General features: G+C 40.8%; 1 protein-coding gene across 1 annotated transcript; it reads right to left on the bottom strand.

Moving 5' to 3' along the window:
- Nucleotides 1-857: 857 nt before the first annotated feature.
- LOC139456548 (A-kinase anchor protein 10, mitochondrial-like) lies at nt 858-20,571 on the bottom strand. Its single transcript, XM_071238320.1, has 14 exons — nt 20,426-20,571; nt 16,902-17,036; nt 13,792-13,887; nt 12,265-12,963; nt 11,270-11,368; nt 10,305-10,389; nt 7,585-7,708; nt 6,670-6,806; nt 5,585-5,729; nt 3,627-3,741; nt 2,885-3,068; nt 2,354-2,436; nt 1,887-1,924; nt 858-1,160 (listed from the first exon to the last, which is right to left on the bottom strand). Exons 1-14 carry the CDS (start codon nt 20,448-20,450, stop codon nt 993-995), a joined length of 2,133 nt encoding a protein of 710 aa, XP_071094421.1. The 5' UTR covers nt 20,451-20,571; the 3' UTR covers nt 858-992.
- Between the last annotated feature and the right edge of the window lie 755 nt (nt 20,572-21,326).

The raw sequence follows: 21,326 nt of genomic DNA, 5'->3' as shown, positions 1-21,326 counted from the left end.
AGTCGCAAGTTTGAAATAGTGTCATAAAGCTCGAGAAAGCTGCCTTCTGATTGGCTAATGTCGATTTCTTGTCACTTATTTCATTGGTCGGTCAAAATTTGCGAAAGGCCGTTCTGACGTGACCCTTAATGGGATGTCCTCAGATCTTTGTTTAGTGGTAGCGAAAACTAAGATCTGATTTTAATGAGATTGTATATGCAATTACACAGAATTAAAGAAGGTTCAAAACAAAGTCAAAATTTTAAATATTGCCAAAAAAACTGGAACATGTATTTTGAGCCCCACAAAAAACTACACATGTACCAAATTATATTACATTTTGAAATGAAAATGACTGAGTAATGGAACAGCAGCCATATTGAAAATCGGATTCAAACATCTTGAACAAATTCAGGTGTGTGAAATTTGAACTTCATTGGTCCAGAGCTTGCTGAGGAGATGATGGATGCAGAGCCAAGAGTGCATTTTCAGAGAATAAAAGGCATAATTGAATTGTAATATCAATGCCACTGGATACCAGACAAGCAGGCCATGACTTTAACTCACTTGTCTTTCAGTCAGGTGAGGTAAGAATGCTTTCCGTTCAACTCACATCACATTTGGAAATATTTAGCAAGAACTAATCAAACCAGTTAGCAGGTTAGCCAAGAACCAACCTCTCGAAGTCTGCTGGACCATGGAATGATAAGGATATACACAACAAAACAATATCATAGCCAAGAGCAAACAAATATCACATTTTAAGAAAAATATCATTCATCTCACATGTTTAATGTGCTGCATGGAAGATTTAGGTATTGTTTCTATAATCTGTATCAGTAATCAATCTGTCAATGCTTCTATCAGTAATCCATCTGTCAATGCCTCTATCAGTAATCCATCTGTCAATCCATCTATCAGTAATCAATGTCAATCACTCTATCAGTAATCAATCTGTCAATCAATGCATACTTGAGTAACCAGACACATCATTGCAACATTGGTTAATACTGCTAGGAGTTACCTCCCTTGCTGGTGTCTATTGCACTGTCTGGCACCTTACGAGGAGCCAGTCTTGGCGAGGATGACACGATACCGGCGTATATATCGCCTGTCTGAGTCATCGTAGTCACGTCGTTGATAATCATCTGGGCAACTCTCAAGGCCATGTCTTCCTGCTCCTGTGAAAGATGAACAAGGTTTACTGAAGAGTCTTGCGAGATTTTGAGGTGACATATCCCCCGGTCTGGTGCAATTCAGAAATGGAGTTTGGCTACTAATACCCTACTTTTGGTTCATCGCCATTGGATACCTTCAGTTCAGTGCAGAAATAAATAATGCTGTTCAGTAATTTTCAAAATCCCAAATCATCTAAAGACACCAGCTCACCACTAGACTGATCTGTATAGCAAGTTTAAACAAGAAATATTCAACTGTTTTGGACTTCTTCTCTGGAAAGGAGCACTACCCTCATTTTCAGTCCAACTTGTCGTCATGGAAAAAAATAAAGAATACAAACAAAAATCCAAAACCATCAAAAGTCACCAGTTCAGTGAGTGAGTGAGTGAGTTTTAGCTTTACTACGCTTTTAGCAATATTCCAGCAATATCAGGACTGGGGACACCAGAAATGGGCTTCACACATTGTACCCATGTCGGGAATCGAACTCGGGTATTCAGCGTGCTGAGCGAACGCTTTAACCACTTGGCTACCCGACCGCCCCTCACCAGTTCAACACTAGACTGATCTAAATAGAAAGTTCCAACAAGAAATACTTAACGGTTTTGGTATTCTGCTCCGGAAACGGACAGACAGACATGGTGATCTCTATATTCCCCGTTTTTCAAACCAGGGGGATAAAAATGTTTAAAAAAATTACATATTCAGTCCCCACCCCTCACACTTACCTTTTCCTTATCTTTCTTCTTCTTGAAAAATCTTGATCCTGAAAACAAAATTATCATGTATATAGCATGTTGTTATCATTATTATCAATGCCTAATATATATCATCATTGTCTGTAACAAAATATAACCACCATAACTTTGATCTGGTATCTTAGTCAATGCTCAGTTGCTTCTTGTACTAAAGGTGGGGCATTGGTGGCGCAGTGTATGGAGCCATAATTCCATGTGCAGAATTAAACCACTTAGGTGTTTTTCAGAGATCAAACCTTAAAGGCTTATCTTTTAAGTGACTTGACCTGTAACATGCAATTTCAATCCTGGGGTAATTTATGTCCTTTGTAGGCATAAATGCATAAAATGAATATTGCCAGTATTCAACTGATCAATGACAACTGAATTCCAATTGAGCACAGACGTCATGATCAATCACGCATTCATCAGTAAAATCAATCATTTAGCCATCTCACCTTTCTTCTTCTCATGATCTGGCTCAGGAGCAAACATGGACTTGAACTGACCAAGGTCATCCACAGCTCCCAAGGTCATGGCACTGGAACCAAAACTGATAATAAAAATGATATAAAAAAACTTGTCTTGTGTTATGGTAAATATGAATTAGGCAAAGATGAAAATCACAGCAAAACAAAGACGGCCACGATCAGCAACTGACTTCAGCACAAAATGGATTCACGTACCCATGTCTCAAGACCTACCCTGAATCACATACCCAATTTCAGCAGTAAAATGCACACTATCAACATTATGTCTGTTTTCCTTGCATCATCCAAGTTAAATTGCATCCAGACACTTTACCACGTCTTTTCCACGTCTCCAACACGAGTGTTTGAGAAGTGACAATGTGTATCTCCTAGTCTAGTACTCAAGTCTTGATGTAGGACTCAAAGCACAACCCGACCCTGCTCGATTACCCATCACAGTCCTACATGGTTACCCTAGAGGTTAGAACAAGCCTTGCTGTAGAAAGTAAGTAATCTTACCCTGCTTCTGGCCGCTTCCACAATTCATCTGGATTGAGAAGCATGGAGTCAATCCGCATGTCATCCTCGATGCGAGTGAGTGCCTTCTTCACGTGGCTGGTATCCATGGCTAGCAGCGTGTTCTTGATGCTGTCAGGCCCCACGCTCTGACTCCCTACACTGTGCTCCGACGACGCGTCACTCTCTGCCAGCAAAAAAAACATGTCATTATCCTGCATCAGGCAAAAAACAAACACTTACTTTTTATGCAAATTGTGAGTGGCAGGTGCTACCACTAGGGCAGGACAGACTTACCCTTTCGCGAACACCTGGCATCATCACTGATTTTCCGTGATCTATTCATAACATTTTCACCGCTATTTAAATTTTCCTAAAATCCAATGGAACCTGTTATATCCTTTTTCACTACTTTATAATTCCAGTCATCATGTTCTCAACATGTGTCAGTGATTGAGCCCATACTCATTTAGGGCTCCATGAAGTTGTAAAGAGCCTTGTACCATGCATTGTAAGAATCAACTTGCGATAGAGCTGGGCGCATGTGCATCATCTGTCTGTCACATCATGCAAAGGCGACTCAATATTTTCACAAAATGTTTACCAAATTTTGAAAGCAGGCATGTGTTACAAGGCAGAGTATCTGTCCATTCCCTAAAAGAAACAGAGATGCCCTTCAGTCTCATACTTTTCAGGAATGGATAAATACAAAGACTTCCTCTAGTGTTTCGTCCCTGTAGCTCACCTGTTCTCCTGTGTTTTGGTCTGACCGGGATGTCTTGAGCTGTCTGGACTGTGCTGACTAGGTCGGACAGGTACTTGTAATACATGTCACTCTGGAGGTAGCCCGGGAAGTAGAACTGAAACAACCAGTGTCATCCAGTGTTTAACATCTCCATTCTGTTAGAAATACTGGGGTTTCATTGTCACTTAACAAAAGTCGCTGTTACAATTGATATTTTGGCATGGACTTACAGGACTAGTGCCAATTTCTAACGCTGTCAGTCCGTCATTTTCAGAGAAGTTTACAGAGCCAATTATGCATTCTGAGAGACTTAAGAGCATGGTCAAAACAGAAAGGTTGATTTGTTTGTTTGATGTTTAACCCCCCACTCAGCAATATTCCAGCTGAAACGAGTTCTAAATCTAAATATTGCAAAGAAATGGAACAAATGTGTTAAATGCAACTACAAGTACTAACTAAGCATATACCAAATTTCATTACATTTTGAACAAACTAGTGCCAAAACGCTTTGGTGAAACACCTGTGTCTGACGAGGTCATCACTGAATGTTATGTAACCGCAATGACATTGTCATGGTCAGTTTTGGTTTCTTTTGCAATTCAGGCGAAAACGTGTTGATATAGGGCAAGGTTGTTAGCCATTAACAACATCCTGGCCAAGGTCAATCAATACCTCTGGCGGCTGAAGAATGAGCTTGGTTGGTTGGTTTGCTGTTTAACGCGTGCACTCAGCAATATTCCAGCTATATGACGGCAGTCTGTAAATAATTGAGTCTGGACCAGACAATCCAGTGATTGATATCATGAGCATCAATCCACTCAATTGGGATCAATGACATGTTTCAACCAAGTCAGCAAGCCTGACCACCCGATCCTGTTAGTCGCCTTTTACGACAAGCATAGTTCCTTTTAAGGCAAGTATGGGTTGCTGAAGACCTACTCTAGCCCGGAATCTTCACGGGGACGAAGCGTGAGGGAATGAGTTTGATTTAACATGCTTTGGACAGTATTCCAGGTATCCTGGTTATCTCAGTGTGCCAGCTTAATGTGGAGGAAAGCCCAAAGTGAGGCAGGTGTCAGACTCTACTTGGTGAAACCTATGAGCACAATCTGTTGCTGACAAACCTAGAAACATAATCGGGGTGAACCGGGATTCATACCCACAATCATAGGTTTCTGGCGTGCCCAGGGATGGAACTCTGCACAGCAAACTGCGGCACCTTAGAATATGTTGGCCACATTGAAAATAAGATAAAAATTTCCCAAACAACTTTTTGTGTCATCATTGAAGGGAACATGCCAAGATTCAGCTTCCTAGGTGCAGCTGTTTGGGAGACAAAGATGTTTACAGATGAGGCACACCACACTGTGGACGATGGACAAACTGGCCATGACATTACCTCACTTGCTTTTTGAACAGGTGAGGTAATACCCTGGTACTACAGTGTGACTTCTTTCAAATATGCTGAAATCAGTTTGTTAGAAACTGTACGAAAAGGTTCAGACAAGTATAAATACAATGGAATCTGTCCAATTTGACTGATATAAAAGTCTGGTTTAAGACATGTTCTGGTTTACACAGAGTCTGTTCGAGACTCAAGTGATTTTAATAGCAGCTTACAATACCATGCTTTGAACACTCTAATAACTCTAATAATTGTTGCTTTAGCTGACTATGACTGAACCTACTTCAGTGTGAGAGAACATCTGATCCAATCGATTTAGACAGCATCTTTTCAATAGTAAATTGGTTGTCAGGAACATAATTTTTGTCTGAAGAGTAAAAAGTCTGAATTACAGAGTTGTATAGGTCAGTTTAAGTAATGATGATTTATTCAAACTGAAGGGACTGGAGAAAAAGTCTGGTTTTCACCGAACACAAATTTGACAGAGTCCGATTTGGACAGATTCCACTGTACTATAGAGATCACACCAACTATCAATGAGGCCAGTACATACCTGCTCTAATGTATTCAGTACTACATCTCTAGGTTTGGCAAAGCAGTCAGGTAGAGGGCCTCCTTCTCGGCATATATTTCCTTCCACCATGAAGCGAATCTTGTCATCAAAACCCAATGGCTGTGTGGCTTGTAGGGAGAAATACCTACCGACATATTAAAGTTCACTTTGACACCAGAACATGACAATTCATTTAGAAGAATCCATTCTCCGTAACATCAGTACTTGTACTCCTGTATGTGGTGAGGTGAGGTGAAATGGGGTTTCAACATCGCGTCCAAGATTATTGCACTTATATAGTGACGTGCATGCACGTGTGTGTGTTTGTGTGGCTGCTTGTACTAGTCTGCACTGATGCCGATTTATAGTGCTAGCTCACTGAGATACCATGCCGCAGTTTAACATGAATACCTAACTCAGACAGTATATTGACTCTGGGCTGACCTGTGCTTGTTTTAGCCACTTTAATGCCAATCGCCAGACAGGGAAACAACAAGTACCATCTTTTAACATCTTCTGGTATGACTCGGCCAGGGATCGAACACTGGACCTTCCGCTCTCCGGGCGGACGCTCTACCATAAGACCATCGAGAAAGCAGAAAAATATTCTTTTTCGCATTACGAGCAAGTGATGATTGAGTTGGGCCCTTTTTAACATTATTCAGTTTTTTCATGACATGGCAGCCCAATGTGGAAGCAAAACCTAAAGAGAATATGCACAGATAAGTACTACATTAAGCATAGGATTGATGATCATAATCAGGGCAGATTCTATTTCAACAGTGATAGAGGATCCTGTCACAACTAAGGTAGGTAACTAATGGGAGGCAGAAAACATTAATCATGTCAATCCTAACATCATAATCACAAAGAGAAAAAGCGATATTAACACTACAAACATCATAAGTCTGTGTTTAAGTATTGCACTTGCTATTGTCTTAGCGCTGGGATTGTTTTCCTCAATAAGACCCGGAATCAGTAGATCGTAAATCCCAAATTTTACCAGACGTATAATACTAGTAGCTAAGATCCCATTGTTGAACAAGGCCTTGGTGTCTTTAGGGCCCTTCGCGTCATCAACTCACTTGTCGTAGAGCACCATGGCGTCGTCCTGTGCCTGCAGACCGTTATACTCGGCGCCCTGGCTGGCCAGGTGTTGCTGGAAGTTGTCTGCCGCCAGCCAGAACTGCAGCAGGTGACATGCATCCTCATTGTCCAGGAACTGGGTCAGACAAGGAAAAAACTAGGTCAAGGTCACAAGGAACCTGATTAAGGGTGAACGACCTTAAAGCCACTTTGTAGTTTTTCAGGCTTAGAAAAATATTAGTTTTATTTTTCTGACACTGCCCACGTTATCCTAAAGTCTGTAGTATCCTAAAAATAGGAGTTTGTATGTCTGTTTATGTAGGGAGGCCCTTCCCCAGGTTAATGGTTCACTGCTGTTTATCTGAGGACATACTAGTTTGAACAAGCAAAAAAAACCAAAAACACCACCCGCCCACACTATATTTCAAAAGGCATTGACTGAGAACCATTTTTATATTTTTTAAGCCTCATGTATATCATTGTATGCCAGCTTTATGTGTTTAGGAAAGCACAAAGTGATGATGATGTTGACAAAACTCTGGTGAAACATTTCACAACTCTGGTGAAACATAACATTACTTAGTGTGTGACATTTTTGTTGAATTGAATTTATTGAAGATATTCTTATTTCATTCAAACATAAATTTAGTTCTTATGAGTGAGTGAGTATGGTTTTATGGCACTTTTAGCAATATTCCAGCAATATCACAGCGGGGGACACCAGAAATGGGCTTCACACATTGTACCCTTGTCGGGAATCGAACCCGGGTCTTCGGCGTGACGAGTGAACGCTTTAACCACTAGGCTACCCGACCGCCCCTAGTTCTTATGACATATCATTCATATGTTAACATGTCACCGCAAACAAAAGATGAAATGGGTGACATTACAGGAAGCAGGAATTTACTGCCCACCTCCATGAAATAGGACAGGGCCAGCTCATTGTAGAGGACATCGGCGAGGTACACCTTGCCACTAGTCAGGACATCCACCTGGTGCTTGCAGTGATACTCGCTGTCTAGAAACCCCGAGTAGTTCCTGGAACAGAAGACAACTTATGTGGCTGGTTGGAGTAGTGGATAGTCATGTGACAACTTATGTGTCTGGTTGGAGTAGTGGACAGTCATGTGACAAGTTATGTGGCTGGTTGGAGTTGTGGACAGTCATGTGACAACTTATGTGGCTGGTTGGAGGAGTGGACAGTCATGTGACAACTTATGTGGCTGGTTGGAGTAGAGGACAGTCATGTGACAAGTTATGTGTCTGGTTGGAGTAGAGGACAGTCATGTGACAACTTATGTGTCTGGTTGGAGTAGTGGACTGTCATGTGACAACTTATGTGACTGGTTGGAGTAGTGGACTGTCATGTGACAACTTATGTGACTGGTTGGAGTAGTGGACAGTCATGTGACAACTTATGTGTCTGGTTGGAGTAGTGGACAGCCATGTGACAACTTATGTGGCTGGTTGGAGTAGTGGACAGTCATGTGACAACTTATGTGGCTGGTTGGAGTAGTGGACAGTCATGTGACAACTTATATGTCTGGTTGGAGTAGTGGACAGTCATGTGACAACTTATGTTTGGTTGGAGTAGAGGACAGTCATGTGACAAGTTATGTGTCTGGTTGGAGTAGAGGACAGCCATGTGACAACTTATGTGGCTGGTTGGAGTAGTGGACAGTCATGTGACAACTTATGTGGCTGGTTGGAGTAGTGGACAGTCATGTGACAACTTATATGTCTGGTTGGAGTAGTGGACAGTCATGTGACAACTTATGTTTGGTTGGAGTAGAGGACAATCATGTGACAAGTTATGTGTCTGGTTGGAGTAGAGGACAGTCATGTTACAACTTATGTGTCTGGTTGGAGTAGTGGACAGTCATGTGACAACTTATATGTCTGGTTGGAGTAGTGGACAGTCATGTGACAACTTATATGTCTGGTTGGAGTAGTGGACAGTCATGTGACAACTTATATGTCTGGTTGGAGTAGAGGACAGTCATGTGACAAGTTATGTGTCTGGTTGGAGTAGTGGACAGTCATGTTACAACTTATGTGTCTGGTTGGAGTAGTGGACAGTCATGTGACAACTTATGCGTCTGGTTGGAGTAGAGGACAGTCATGTGACAAGTTATGTGTCTGGTTGGAGTAGAGGACAGCCATGTGACAACTTATGTGGCTGGTTGGAGTAGTGGACAGTCATGTGACAACTTATGTGGCTGGTTGGAGTAGTGGACAGTCATGTGACAACTTATATGTCTGGTTGGAGTAGTGGACAGTCATGTGACAACTTATGTGTCTGGTTGGAGTTGTGGACAGTCATGTGACAACTTATGTGTCTGGTTGGAGTAGAGGACAGTCATGTTACAACTTATGTGTCTGGTTGGAGTAGTGGACAGTCATGTGACAACTTATATGTCTGGTTGGAGTAGTGGACAGTCATGTGACAACTTATATGTCTGGTTGGAGTAGTGGACAGTCATGTGACAACTTATATGTCTGGTTGGAGTAGAGGACAGTCATGTGACAAGTTATGTGTCTGGTTGGAGTAGTGGACAGTCATGTTACAACTTATGTGTCTGGTTGGAGTAGTGGACAGTCATGTGACAACTTATGTGTCTGGTTGGAGTAGAGGACAGTCATGTGACAACTTATGTGTCTGGTTGGAGTAGAGGACAGTCATGTGACAACTTATGTGTCTGGTTGGAGTAGTGGACAGTCATGTGACAACTTATGTGGCTGGTTGGAGTAGTGGACAGTCATGTGACAACTTATGTGTCTGGTTGGAGTAGAGGACAGTCATGTGACAACTTATGTGGCTGCTTGGAGTAGTGGACAGTCATGTGACAACTTATATGTCTGGTTGGAGTAGTGGACAGTCATGTGACAACTTATATGTCTGGTTGGAGTAGAGGACAGTCATGTGACAAGTTATGTGTCTGGTTGGAGTAGTGGACAGTCATGTTACAACTTATGTGTCTGGTTGGAGTAGTGGACAGTCATGTGACAACTTATGTGTCTGGTTGGAGTAGAGGACAGTCATGTGACAACTTATGTGTCTGGTTGGAGTAGAGGACAGTCATGTGACAACTTATGTGTCTGGTTGGAGTAGTGGACAGTCATGTGACAACTTATGTGGCTGGTTGGAGTAGTGGACAGTCATGTGACAACTTATGTGTCTGGTTGGAGTAGAGGACAGTCATGTGACAACTTATGTGGCTGCTTGGAGTAGTTGGACAGGGGACTTGCCAACACGCAGAAAAAAAATACTGTATTCGACGTAATAAGCGTCCCACTGTAACAAGCGCCCACGGCGATATTTGCTAATATATTGGCAAGTGAACAATCCTAATTAGCACCCCTTCCGATTGATCAATGTACACAAAACTTATTTATTCGCACTCGTGTGTTATATGCACCCTTAATTAAGGGCAATTAAATTCTGGAAAAATGTTTTTTTTTCACCAAAATAATATTCTAATAAGAGCCCCCTATTTCTAATTTTGAGAGCGCTCTGGGCGCTTATTACGTCGAATACGGTAGTATTGATGGAAAAAGGCTCTTTAGAGGCTGTGTTCACACAGCCCGGAGAGTCAAGAAACACATGTTTCGATAGGTTCTACATCGCACTCACTCCTTCCCCATCTTGTGAAAGACAAATTCCTGGCAGTCTACAAAGCAGTCAGGATCCACGTGACCATCTTCCTTACATATACGGCCTGGAAACAAAAGACAGGTAACCTTGGTAACTGTAGACAAGAACTTATCTTGAAGTCCAAACTAAGGATATTTAGTGTCCATGTCAGACAGAGTTGAAAAAAAGCATTATCATGTTTAATCATTCATAGGTACTACAATGCATCACTCAGCAATATTCCAGCTATATAATGGCAGCCAGTAAATAACCGAGTCTTCACCAAACAATCCAGTGATTGATATTATGAGCCACTACCCACGTTGTTGGGGTACAAAAACACAGAATCAACCAAGTCACCGAGCCGGACCACATGATCCATTTGGTTGCCTCAAACAACCTGTATACCTTGCTTGGGACCAATTCAAATCTGCAATTACCATGGATAAACTAGGCATTAAATGCAAAAACATTGAATAGTACTAAACATACAAGAGACTTCTTACTCATTATTGGTCCAGGATTGATTTGACATGCTAGTCTTGTACATGTTAAGGTGAGGTGAAATGGGGTTTAACGTCGCGTCCAAGATTATTGCACTTATATAGCAACGTGCATGAACTAGTGTGTGTGTGGCTTCTTGTACTAGTCCGGACTGATGCTGATTTATAGTGCTAGCTTACTGAGATGCCATGCCGCAGTTTAACATGAATACCCTACTCAGACACAGTATACTAACTCCGAGCCAACCAGTCCTTGTTTTAGCCCCTTAATGCCAAGCGCCAGACAGGGTAACAACAAGTACCATCTTTTAACGTCTTTTTGTATGACGCGGCCTGGGATCAAACCCGGAACTCCCGCTCTCCGGGCGGACGCTCTACCACTAGACCACGGAGGCGGTCCTGTACATGTTATATGCCTTGTAAGACATGATATTTTTTAAAAAAAAAAGTGGCATTACTTACGTATCGTTTCATTGCGGATCTGTTCAGTGACACCAATAGGGTGTGTTGCATCTTGGGATATGTACTTGGTGAATATTGTGACGGCATCATGTTGTATACCTGAGGAATCATCATCATCATCATCATGATAATATTAAACAATAACGTCTAATTAAAATAACCAAAGTGAATCTGTGTGCATAGTGATTTTAAGCTGCATTTAAGATAAAGGCCCCTTTCTCAGGCGCAATACCTAGATATCATAAGGATATTTTATTCATGCTATATATTAGGGGTGTTCGTTATAACCGTAGTTTACTGTATATCGCAATACGGCTGTCAACAATACATGTATCGCAATACAACCCTTGTGTATCGGTATTTTCCGATACAATCACAGGAGAATTAATATATAATTATATAAGTTATATCTATAATCTTGAGGCATTTGAATGGACTGTGTTCCTATCTAAACCATGTAAACAGCACACGCTTCACGCTGTTTACATTAAGATTCCATATTCATGACGTAATAGGTAGTCTCGTTTATCCATTCTACCATCTTGTAATCAGAACCTGGATTATTGAAAGAAGAAGTATCTTTAGAACAGTACTCATACATATAATTTAGGCACCAATAGGTATTACAAAATATGTATCGCAATATAGCTCTTTATATTGCAAAATGATTTATGTGCCAATATGCCAACCCTACTATATATGTTGTGAAAACATAACAAATATATCATTGACCATTCTTTTCAGTTGTAAAAAATCATTTGTCCTACGCGTCCTAGTTCTGAATAAATAAAAAAATAAATTAAACTGAAACATTTATATTATTCAACATGATCAAGAGAAGTCCAGGACCGTCCAATGAATGAATTAGGCGGTCCTTAACTTCTTCTGAGTAGTATATTATTACAGGTTTTCAAAAAAAACTGACAGCATTATGATTTATATTCTTCCAAAAAAAGTGTTTCAAAAACATTAGATCAATTCAAAACTTGACTTACTCTTTTTTAACTTCTCCTTCAAGTCTTCTTTTGAAAGTCCTGTACTAGCCCTGCTTGTTTCCACTTGATCTGGCGATCTGGACCCTCCTGCCACGCCCGCCTCCTTACCCCCACCCCCTGTGTCCTCACTCTTGGCTGTCCCAGCACCCCCAGGGATGACCGTTGGGTCACCGAGTCTCTGAGAGGGGTCACTAGCACTAAATACACTGTCTTCCTGACTGAGTCCATCTCGGCCAGACCCGGCGGTCATTCCTCTACAATCACTAGATCCTCCCACTCGGTCATCACATCCTGCTACACTACTGACACTACTTTCCACAGCACTATTTACACTACTTTCCACAGCACTATTTACACTACTTTCCACACCACTATTTACACTCGGGTCTGATATACTTCTTACGTCTTGCACTCGGTGAGAGTCACTTTGAGAGCCAGTCTGAATATTTTTGGTAGAGACATGTGAGTTGCCATGGTTACAAGCGACGGAATTCAAAGAATGTGTCCTCACGCGCATCACAGTCGATGCATGGAAGCTTTCGGCGTCTAGCCAGAACTGGATGACGTTTCCGGCTTTGTGAGCCTTCATGTAATAGAGGAAGCAGGCCACACCGTTTTGATCGTGCAGCATCTCCCTCAGGGTCTTCGACAGTCGTGACGAAGTCCGCATCGGTGATGCAGGACCTTGTACACTGCCACCTAGGGACAATAAAAGACACTACATACTCCTGTGAAATACACATGATCAGGCAGTCGAGAGGTCCATGTCAGTTCTGTCATGTAAATGTATTTTGAAAAAGATTGCAATACATGATTATTAACAATCTTAACTGTAACAAATGTTATATTTGGGATAACACTTTCTTAGTAAATTACAGATTCTCGTACTTTTTGGGCTGACCAGTTGTCGGACTTTCGTTTTTGTGGAAGCCTCGGTGGCTGACTTTGTGTGCTGGTGACTAGGTGCCTCACTCTGGCAATCTCATTAAAATCAGATCTTATAATAGTTCTCGCTACTGCTAAACAAAGATCTGAAGACATCCCATTAGGGGTCACGTCAGAACGACCTTTCATCTGACCAATCAGGGCGTCGCTTACCAGATTATGAAAGTGACAGTCGGAATGTGATTTCTAATCATGCAATCTCGAAAACTTTAACATGGGGTATTCCAAACGATAGTTACGGGTTTAACGACTGAATCCTTACAATCTAGACCATCTATTAGTCATTCCAGAATGTTTTTTTGTTCAGGTTTCAAATTTGTAATTGAGAATTTGTCAAAATATGCTTCGAAGCGTAGTCGCCAATTTGAAATTTGTGCTGTAAAGCACGAGAAAGCTGCCTTCTGATTGGTCAATCCATTGGTCGGTCAAAGTTCGCGCAAGGTTGGTCTGACGTGACCTGTAATGGGATGTCCTCAGATCTTTGTTTAGCGGTAGAGAGAACTAAGGTAAGATTTTAATGAGATTGCTCACTCTTGCATATCTCACCTGTCTGGTATCCATGCAACTATCTCCATATCTCACCTGTCTGAGAGTCTTGCTGTGATGCTGACTGCAACAGTAGACTCTTGGGTCTCTTCTTCCCCGGGACACCTCCATCAAGCATCGTTTCTGGCACACCTACAACAACACAACATCTCAAGTCAACCTTCATCATACTCACACTGTCTGACAGGAATGTCAGGAACTTAACATGCTTTTAACTAGTAGTGGGACGATACACCGATGCATCAGTGGATCGCGATTTTTCTTCATGTAAAAAGTATCGGTTCTTACCATAAATGTTTTCTTGAATAAATGTTACACCAAACACTAATTACTAGTGAAAATGAGCAGTGAAAACGTAAATATTTTCATCCATTGCGCCATACTTGACACTACCAACTGTTATTCATTAATATGCCAGGTATTTGGCCATCCTGTCTATGAAAAAGATGGCTGATACTCCACAGATAAGAGCATGTGCAAGTATTGTGATACATATCGGATCGTGGGCAAGGTATCGTTATACGTATCGGATGGCACAGTTGGTGTATCATCCCAGCCCTACTTTTAACAGTATTCCAGTGATATCTCTGCGGGTCAGAGTAATGCTGGAGGAAAGCCTGAAGTGATGCAGGTCTCAGACCTTTACCACTTTGGTGAAACCCACTAGCACGGGTATGGTGCTGACAAACCTAGAACCATAATTGGGGCGAACCAGGATTCGAACCCATGACCATGGGTTTCGGGAGTGCCCAAGGGACACAACTCTGCACAACGATTTATGGCACCGTAGACTACAGGGCCACCCATGCCCCCATGACAGGAAAGTATAAACTGAAGGAATGAACAGGATGAAACACAATTCAGGGTTTTACATGATGCAAAAATATGCATCCAGTACGCAAAAATGTATCGAAAGGAGGCAGGCAAAAAAAGACTGCAACCGAGGGACACACAATAATATTTGTTGTACCAAATTAAAAAAAACAATTGCAAAAGTTAGCGTGGCTCACTAATACCCCCGAAATGCCTAGTGTTTCAGTAGTTTCAAATTAAATAGCTGGGATAGGGTTAGGGTTTGAAAAATTCATAAAAAAATGGAAAATTAATAAAAACATTTTTTTTCTTTTGATTGCACCCCTCCATATGACACAGATTATATGTACTAAGTTTGAGATGAATCCACTGAATAGTTTAAGAGAAATCGCACAGACAAAGTTTTCAGACGGACGTTAGGGTTTGAAAAATTCATTAAAAAATGGACAATTAATAAAAACAATTCTTTTCTTTTGACTGCTCCCCTCCATATGAAACAGATTATATGTACTAGGTTTGAGATGAATCCACTGAATAGTTTAAGAGAAATCGTGCGGACAAAGTTTTCAGAGGGACGGACAGATGGACGGACGGATGGAACCTTGGTATAACTATATTCCCCTGACCTAAAGGGTCGGGGGTATAATAAAAGATCATGTAATTGAAATAATTATAAAATCTTACAGTACACTATTTAGTCATTACAGGACCCACATATTTTCTGTAACAGCCCTAGAAATTAATTATCAGGGGTCCGCTGGACCTTCAGTTTTGTTAATCAAGGTAAAACCAGGAATAGTTGCACAGGGAAATCAGGATCCGAACACCTGACCAGATGATCCTGCACAGGACGACACTTGGCCACCCACAAGAAAGTAGTCAATCTTTAGTACTTGCATCATGACTTCATTAAGTGATGCCTCCAATTGCATGGGTTTGCCGCTGCATTTTGCATTCACATTCTTCCCACACCAGCCCCAGGGCCGAATGGCCAGATGGCTAATATGGCGGTTGAGGGTTGATATGGTTTATGATATGAAAACTGCCATATAATAAACCCTTTTTATCAAATACTCTCACATAAAATTGAAAAAGGTATCTATTAGCAAGTGAAATCGATACGGTTTCACCTTGTTAAGAAGACATTGCCATGGGAAAGCTAGCCGAACAGACGACGCCCAAAATGATATAAGTCCAATTTCTTACCACCTGGGCCGAGATCAATCCCCTATTTAAAATGCATTGACAAGCCATATCAGCCTGGAAAGCGGTGTAATATGGGTCTAGTGTATCAGTACCGTCCTTGTGATACAATGTACCCTATTGGCCTTATTAAGAACCTCACTCCAACAAGTTCTCACTAACCAACTTCTTGACCAAAGGGGGTACGGGTGGCCCAGTCGTCTAAAGCAACGCGATTCGCTGTGCAGAGTTGCGTCCCTTGGGCACGCCAGAAACCTATGATTGTGGGTTCAAATCCTGGTTTGCCCCGATTATGTTTCTAGGTTTGTCAGCATCATACCCGTGCTCTAGGGTTTCACCAAAGTAGTAAACGTCTGAGACCTGCATCACTTCGAGTTTTCCTCCCACATTAAACTGACACGCCGTGACATAACTGGAATACTGTTAAAAGCAGCGCCAAACCCAACTCACTCACTCTTAACCAAACTCCAAGTCATCAGTAAAAGCGCACTGAACTAAGTGTGATATTTTAAGGACTGCCTTCGTAGTCTACTGGATAGAGCTTCCACCTGGTGCGTGGAAGGTCAGTGGTTCAATGCCTGACCGTGTCATACCAAAAGACATTTTAATATGATACCTCTTGTTACCCTGCCTGGTGCAAAAGGTTGAAACATCCCCCTGGCCAGTTCTTCCCCCAGGAAATAATATTCTGGGCCTGTTCTTCCCCGACCCTGGCCAGACCTGACCCAAACCCTCCCGATTCCTAGGCCAAACCTTCCTTTGGGCAGAACTGTCAGGGGAAGGTTTAGCCTGGTACACCAGCATTATTCCAGACTAGTAGCAGTAGCCACTCACACACTCACACATGCATGCATGTCACTATATACAGTGTTAGAAACTTAACAGTTTCAGTCCACTAGTCCTTATAATGATAACATATAGCAAAACCCTTAAAATGGGCAAATTTCTACTAGTCCTCATGATACCTTAACTATTTGGCAGTTTGGCAAGGACTATAGGACTAGTGCCAATTACTAACGCTGATATAAGTACAATTATCTTAAAAATGACCTGAAACCCCACTGCATCTCACAATAAACCATGGTTAATCATAAACCCCCAAAACAAACATAGCACCAAGGAGGAATTACCGATATCTCCATTTAGAGAGTTGGGTGTGAGGGGACTGTGGTCGCTGCGGTTTGACGGGGTTCGCTTCACAGTTGCCCCCCCTGGCGTTGCTGTGGGGACTGTCAGTGGTGCAGGTGGCTCAGGTTTAGCCTTATCTGTAAAAACAAGGAAATGAATGTATACATGAATCAAGATGAATAAAGAACCACTCATTCCTTTAATCCTATAAAGAAAATTTTACTTCTAGCTACCACTCAACAACTTTGCTTACCGGCAGTGGTAGCGAGAACTGAGATCTGATTTGAATGAGATTGAGAAAATGCACGCCTGATGGTCGAGTTGATTTTTTAAAACGTATATGTAAATACAAATTTGTTTAAAACTCATATTAGCTGACCGTATGGTTTACGAATACAGCTAAGTGACTCATTTGCAACTTCATGATATCTTACAGTTACCAATGCTAGCGTTAAGAGAAATGCATGAAGCTTTGACGTGTACTCCCAACACTGCATCACTGCATAGTAAGCGTGTGACATAACAAGGCGAGGCCGCCAAATGGCGTGTTCATATCAAACCATTTAAATGACTGTCATTATATTATCACTTGTAAAGAGATAGTCCGTCCAGTTTACAAAATCTGGACTATCTTTTTTTTAACTGGCCAGGTAACGTTTGTGGGTTGCCAGTCCGGCTGCCTGCTAGTTGTTTTGTGAATATTCAACACTGAATACGAAAGTAAATGCTTTTGTAAAGCCATCAGGGGTAGCCTAGTGGTTACTTCAAGTTTAATAAAAACTGACCACCTGAAGCCTAATTAGGAATATGTGAGTATGAGACTACGACTCGCTGTCAGTTCAAATGTTATGCTACCAACTTTTCATTAATTGCATTAGAGACATTCTCTTTCACATTTGGTTGTGAAAACAATCAAATTAATACAAAACACATGACATTTGTCCAAATGTTGTCAGTTTACATAAATTTGACCCATCAAGATACGGGTTAGAATTGGTCTTCAGCAACCCATGCTTGTTATATGAGGTGACTAGTGGGGATTGGGTGGTCAGGCTCGCTGACTTGGTTGATGTATGTAATAGATATGAACAGTTGTCAGTTTAACAGCACATTACTCATGTCATGATATAGATCATCCAGCAAGAGACATTTACCTATTTCACATTATATATTAACAAAAAAACATTTGTCCCAGTTGGTTTTAAACAAAATTTAAATGAAATTATATTTACATCTATCTAGACTCAGAACATTACACTTCATAGGAAACATCAGTGTAATCTTTTGTTCATGGATATATCTAAAAAAATGCATCAAGCAATACACAATATATCTAAACAAATGCATCAAGCAATACACACCTACATTATGTTACGGTCTCAAAAATTGTTTATGATTGTAATCAACCTTAGATAGATGTAGTAGAAAGTTACTTGAGGATTTAACCCCACCAGATTGATTAGAAAGTGAACATGCAGTAACCACAATTATGCATATACTAACCCACCAATGTACTAGGGCTGGGACGAGTCTAAATTTACTACCCCGGTACCCACTCCCCTATTACCCTACCCGGGTACCCGCTGTAGGTCTCAAGATATAGGTACAAACTGTTTGATTGGGAAAAGTTTGACTGAACCCCTGCAAAATGGTTTCAGATACATGTATAAAACAATCTGGTCACGCATACACTGAAGTTTTATCTTAATTCAAACAAACAAAGACAGGAGTGGGACCATAGGCAAAACGAAACATGAACATTAGTGACATGTACTGTAACCATAGAGCTTTAGATAATTTTTGTCATTAAACAATATATTATGTGACTAACCGGTCCATGTAGTTCTGTTGGGAACCTGGGTCCAACTCAGTACCCACCTGACTCGAGTACCAGAGTACACGAGTTACCCATCCCAGCCCTAAACTGTACACATATTTATTTCAAAATGACTACTGACAATGCTTAAAAATGCATCGATTTTCTATAAATATAAGCTTCTGCTGTGATGTGGCTGTGATAGTGATACAGTGGTCCCTCGCTACAACGCTACCAATGGGGTCCAAATAATTGGTGGGCGTTATAGACGATGAGCGGTTTAACCAAGGCCGAGGCGGGGGAGCGCGCTCGGCCAATCTCACGATCTTCGCCTTGTCTCGCACATTGCAATGATACAAGTTGTTTACGGTTCATCATGTTCATAGTGTAAAAATATATCTCCATTATGTTTTAGCCTTAGTGTGAAGGCCCATTATTGGGATTTGAAACCTTTGATTAAATCTGATAAAGATATTTTCCAACTTCATTATTTTCATAGAAGAAAGGAGATTTATATGAGCTATAGATACTATAAACAATGATAAACAATGATAAACAATTAAGGTTTAATCATATTAACCCAACAAGAACATGCTGATTAATTTTGGCTGCCATTTCTTAGCTTAAGACACGGATACCTATTTCATTTTTTTCATGTGCAACTGTGTCAGAAGTTTCAAACAAATATAGCAGACAGGGATCCATGTGTGCCATGGTGTGATTTGTGAGAGTCTGCAGGTGTCTGCTGAGATGTAACAATAGGACATTAGCGATTTACTCAAAGGTACTTCTTAAACAAACACTACACATATTACAATATCCAAATAGTCATGTTGTTAATGTACATTGTCGTCCCTATCTTTTGCAATGTAACAAAGAGTCTATGCCTTTGAAGCTTATAAATCATATCTGTGTTTCATCATTGCTCACATGCTGATGTAAATATATGATATATATGAGCAGAGATTTATCTTGGGTCTTAAAGTGCCCTTGGCAGACAAACTGAGAAAGAATTATTTGTTCAAAATTGGGAATTTATGTACAGTTCATTCGTTTCATTCGCAAGAATATCAAACTAAGTCATATACGCAAAGTTACAACATATCTGGTTAAAAATTATGTCATCTGGAAACTAGGATATCTTTAACTGCAATTAATTGCAGAATTGGGGCTGAATATTAGACCCTGAGAATGCCTAGACAAATGTCTGAAAGTGGTTAGTTTAAGAGGTTTTACCTACTTTTCCATTTAAACATTTCTTACAACATGTACAGATGATAATTATCAATATGATCAAGGCTGGGACTGGCAAAGCAGGATATGTTGACACACTGTATTGAGCGTGTTGAGTTCTCATACAAATTATTAGTTACTGTTGAAATGCTCATTCAGTTTTTTCATTGACATCAAGATGGAAAGATAGTCTCAGGATTATCTCAAGAAAAAAATGTTTGTCTTTCAAACTTTAGGCCCAAATTTTTGGCATGCCTTGTTAACATGCCTGAGACAATAAATACTCTCAAATAGAAATAGCTCTCATCAAAGTAATATCTGTCTGTGTTGATGATCTCACACATGTATGTAAACACGGGTGTCTAATTCAGAAACCGACATATTAGATTTGGACGCTGGTCAACAAATGACCTGTGACACAGGTGACATATAGTACGAGAAACGCCTACCGATCGAATTCGAGAGGGCAGTGTTTACCTGTTTTCCGTCTAAAGAATGGCATGGTGCATACCCATGCACACGGTCGTACACCTCATTTAATGACTGCTATCGTCACGAATTTGGATTTACGCCGACTTTTTCCATTTCGTAAGATATTTCATGTGAATAAACACTCGCCAAATCTTAACACGGAAGCAGCCATAATATAGATGACACTTTATAAAAAACGTCGCTCACGACAAAAACGAAACATGTCACACAGATGTATTTCGATAGACAATTTGAAACAGATTATAATGCTATCTAAAAATATTATATCGATTTGTGGTGACGGAATTGTCAAGTCTTATGGTCAGTGCCATTGAATGGAACGAACTACATATATTGTTTCGGCAAATATTTCGCACTAGCGATGCCAGTTTTAAAGTGCTCGAGATGCTAAACTGGTTTTACAAGGTTGTTGCATTTGCGCGTTTCTGTAGCATGTACCAAGTTTGGACGAAGTAAATTTTGTATCTTTCTCTTTGAGATAAGAGTCAAACTCATTTAAGAACTAGTAATAAACGTTAGAAATCAAAAGTTGAGTAATACATATATACAAAAAAAATGCAAAGGAGAAATAAGAGAAAACAATCCAGAGAAGAAGATAATATCATTATGTACATACAATAATGAACATATGAACTATGTATGAGTGAGTGAGTATGGTTTTACGCCGCTTTTAGCAATATTCCAGCAATACCACGGCGGGGGACACCGGAAATGGGCTTCACACATTGTACCCATGTCGGGAATCGAACCCGGGTCTTCGGCGTGACGAGCAAAGGCTTTAACCACTAGGCTACCCGACCGCTCCTATATGAACTATGAAATATACTGAGTAGGGGAAAAAAGCATACCGAGTTTGTCTCTTCATCTTATTGCAGAAAAAAAACAA

This window comes from Haliotis cracherodii, unplaced genomic scaffold (genome assembly GCF_022045235.1).
Source record: "Haliotis cracherodii isolate W230 unplaced genomic scaffold, xgHalCrac1.p SCAF_11, whole genome shotgun sequence".
In the NCBI taxonomy this organism is placed as follows: Eukaryota; Metazoa; Mollusca; class Gastropoda; order Lepetellida; family Haliotidae; genus Haliotis; species Haliotis cracherodii.
Note: the sequence above shows the minus strand (reverse complement) of the source record. Positions and strands in the feature narration are given on the sequence as shown.

Coding starts and splice junctions, on each gene's coding strand:
- LOC139456548 (XM_071238320.1), bottom strand. CDS start 20,450: ATGCCATTCTTTAGACGGAAAACAG. Junction 6,807..7,584: donor CCCTGTCCTATTTCATGGAG/GTGGGCAGTAAA, acceptor TGTCTGACCCAG/TTCCTGGACAATGAGGATGC. Junction 1,925..2,353: donor AGATCATGAGAAGAAGAAAG/GTGAGATGGCTA, acceptor TTTTGTTTTCAG/GATCAAGATTTTTCAAGAAG.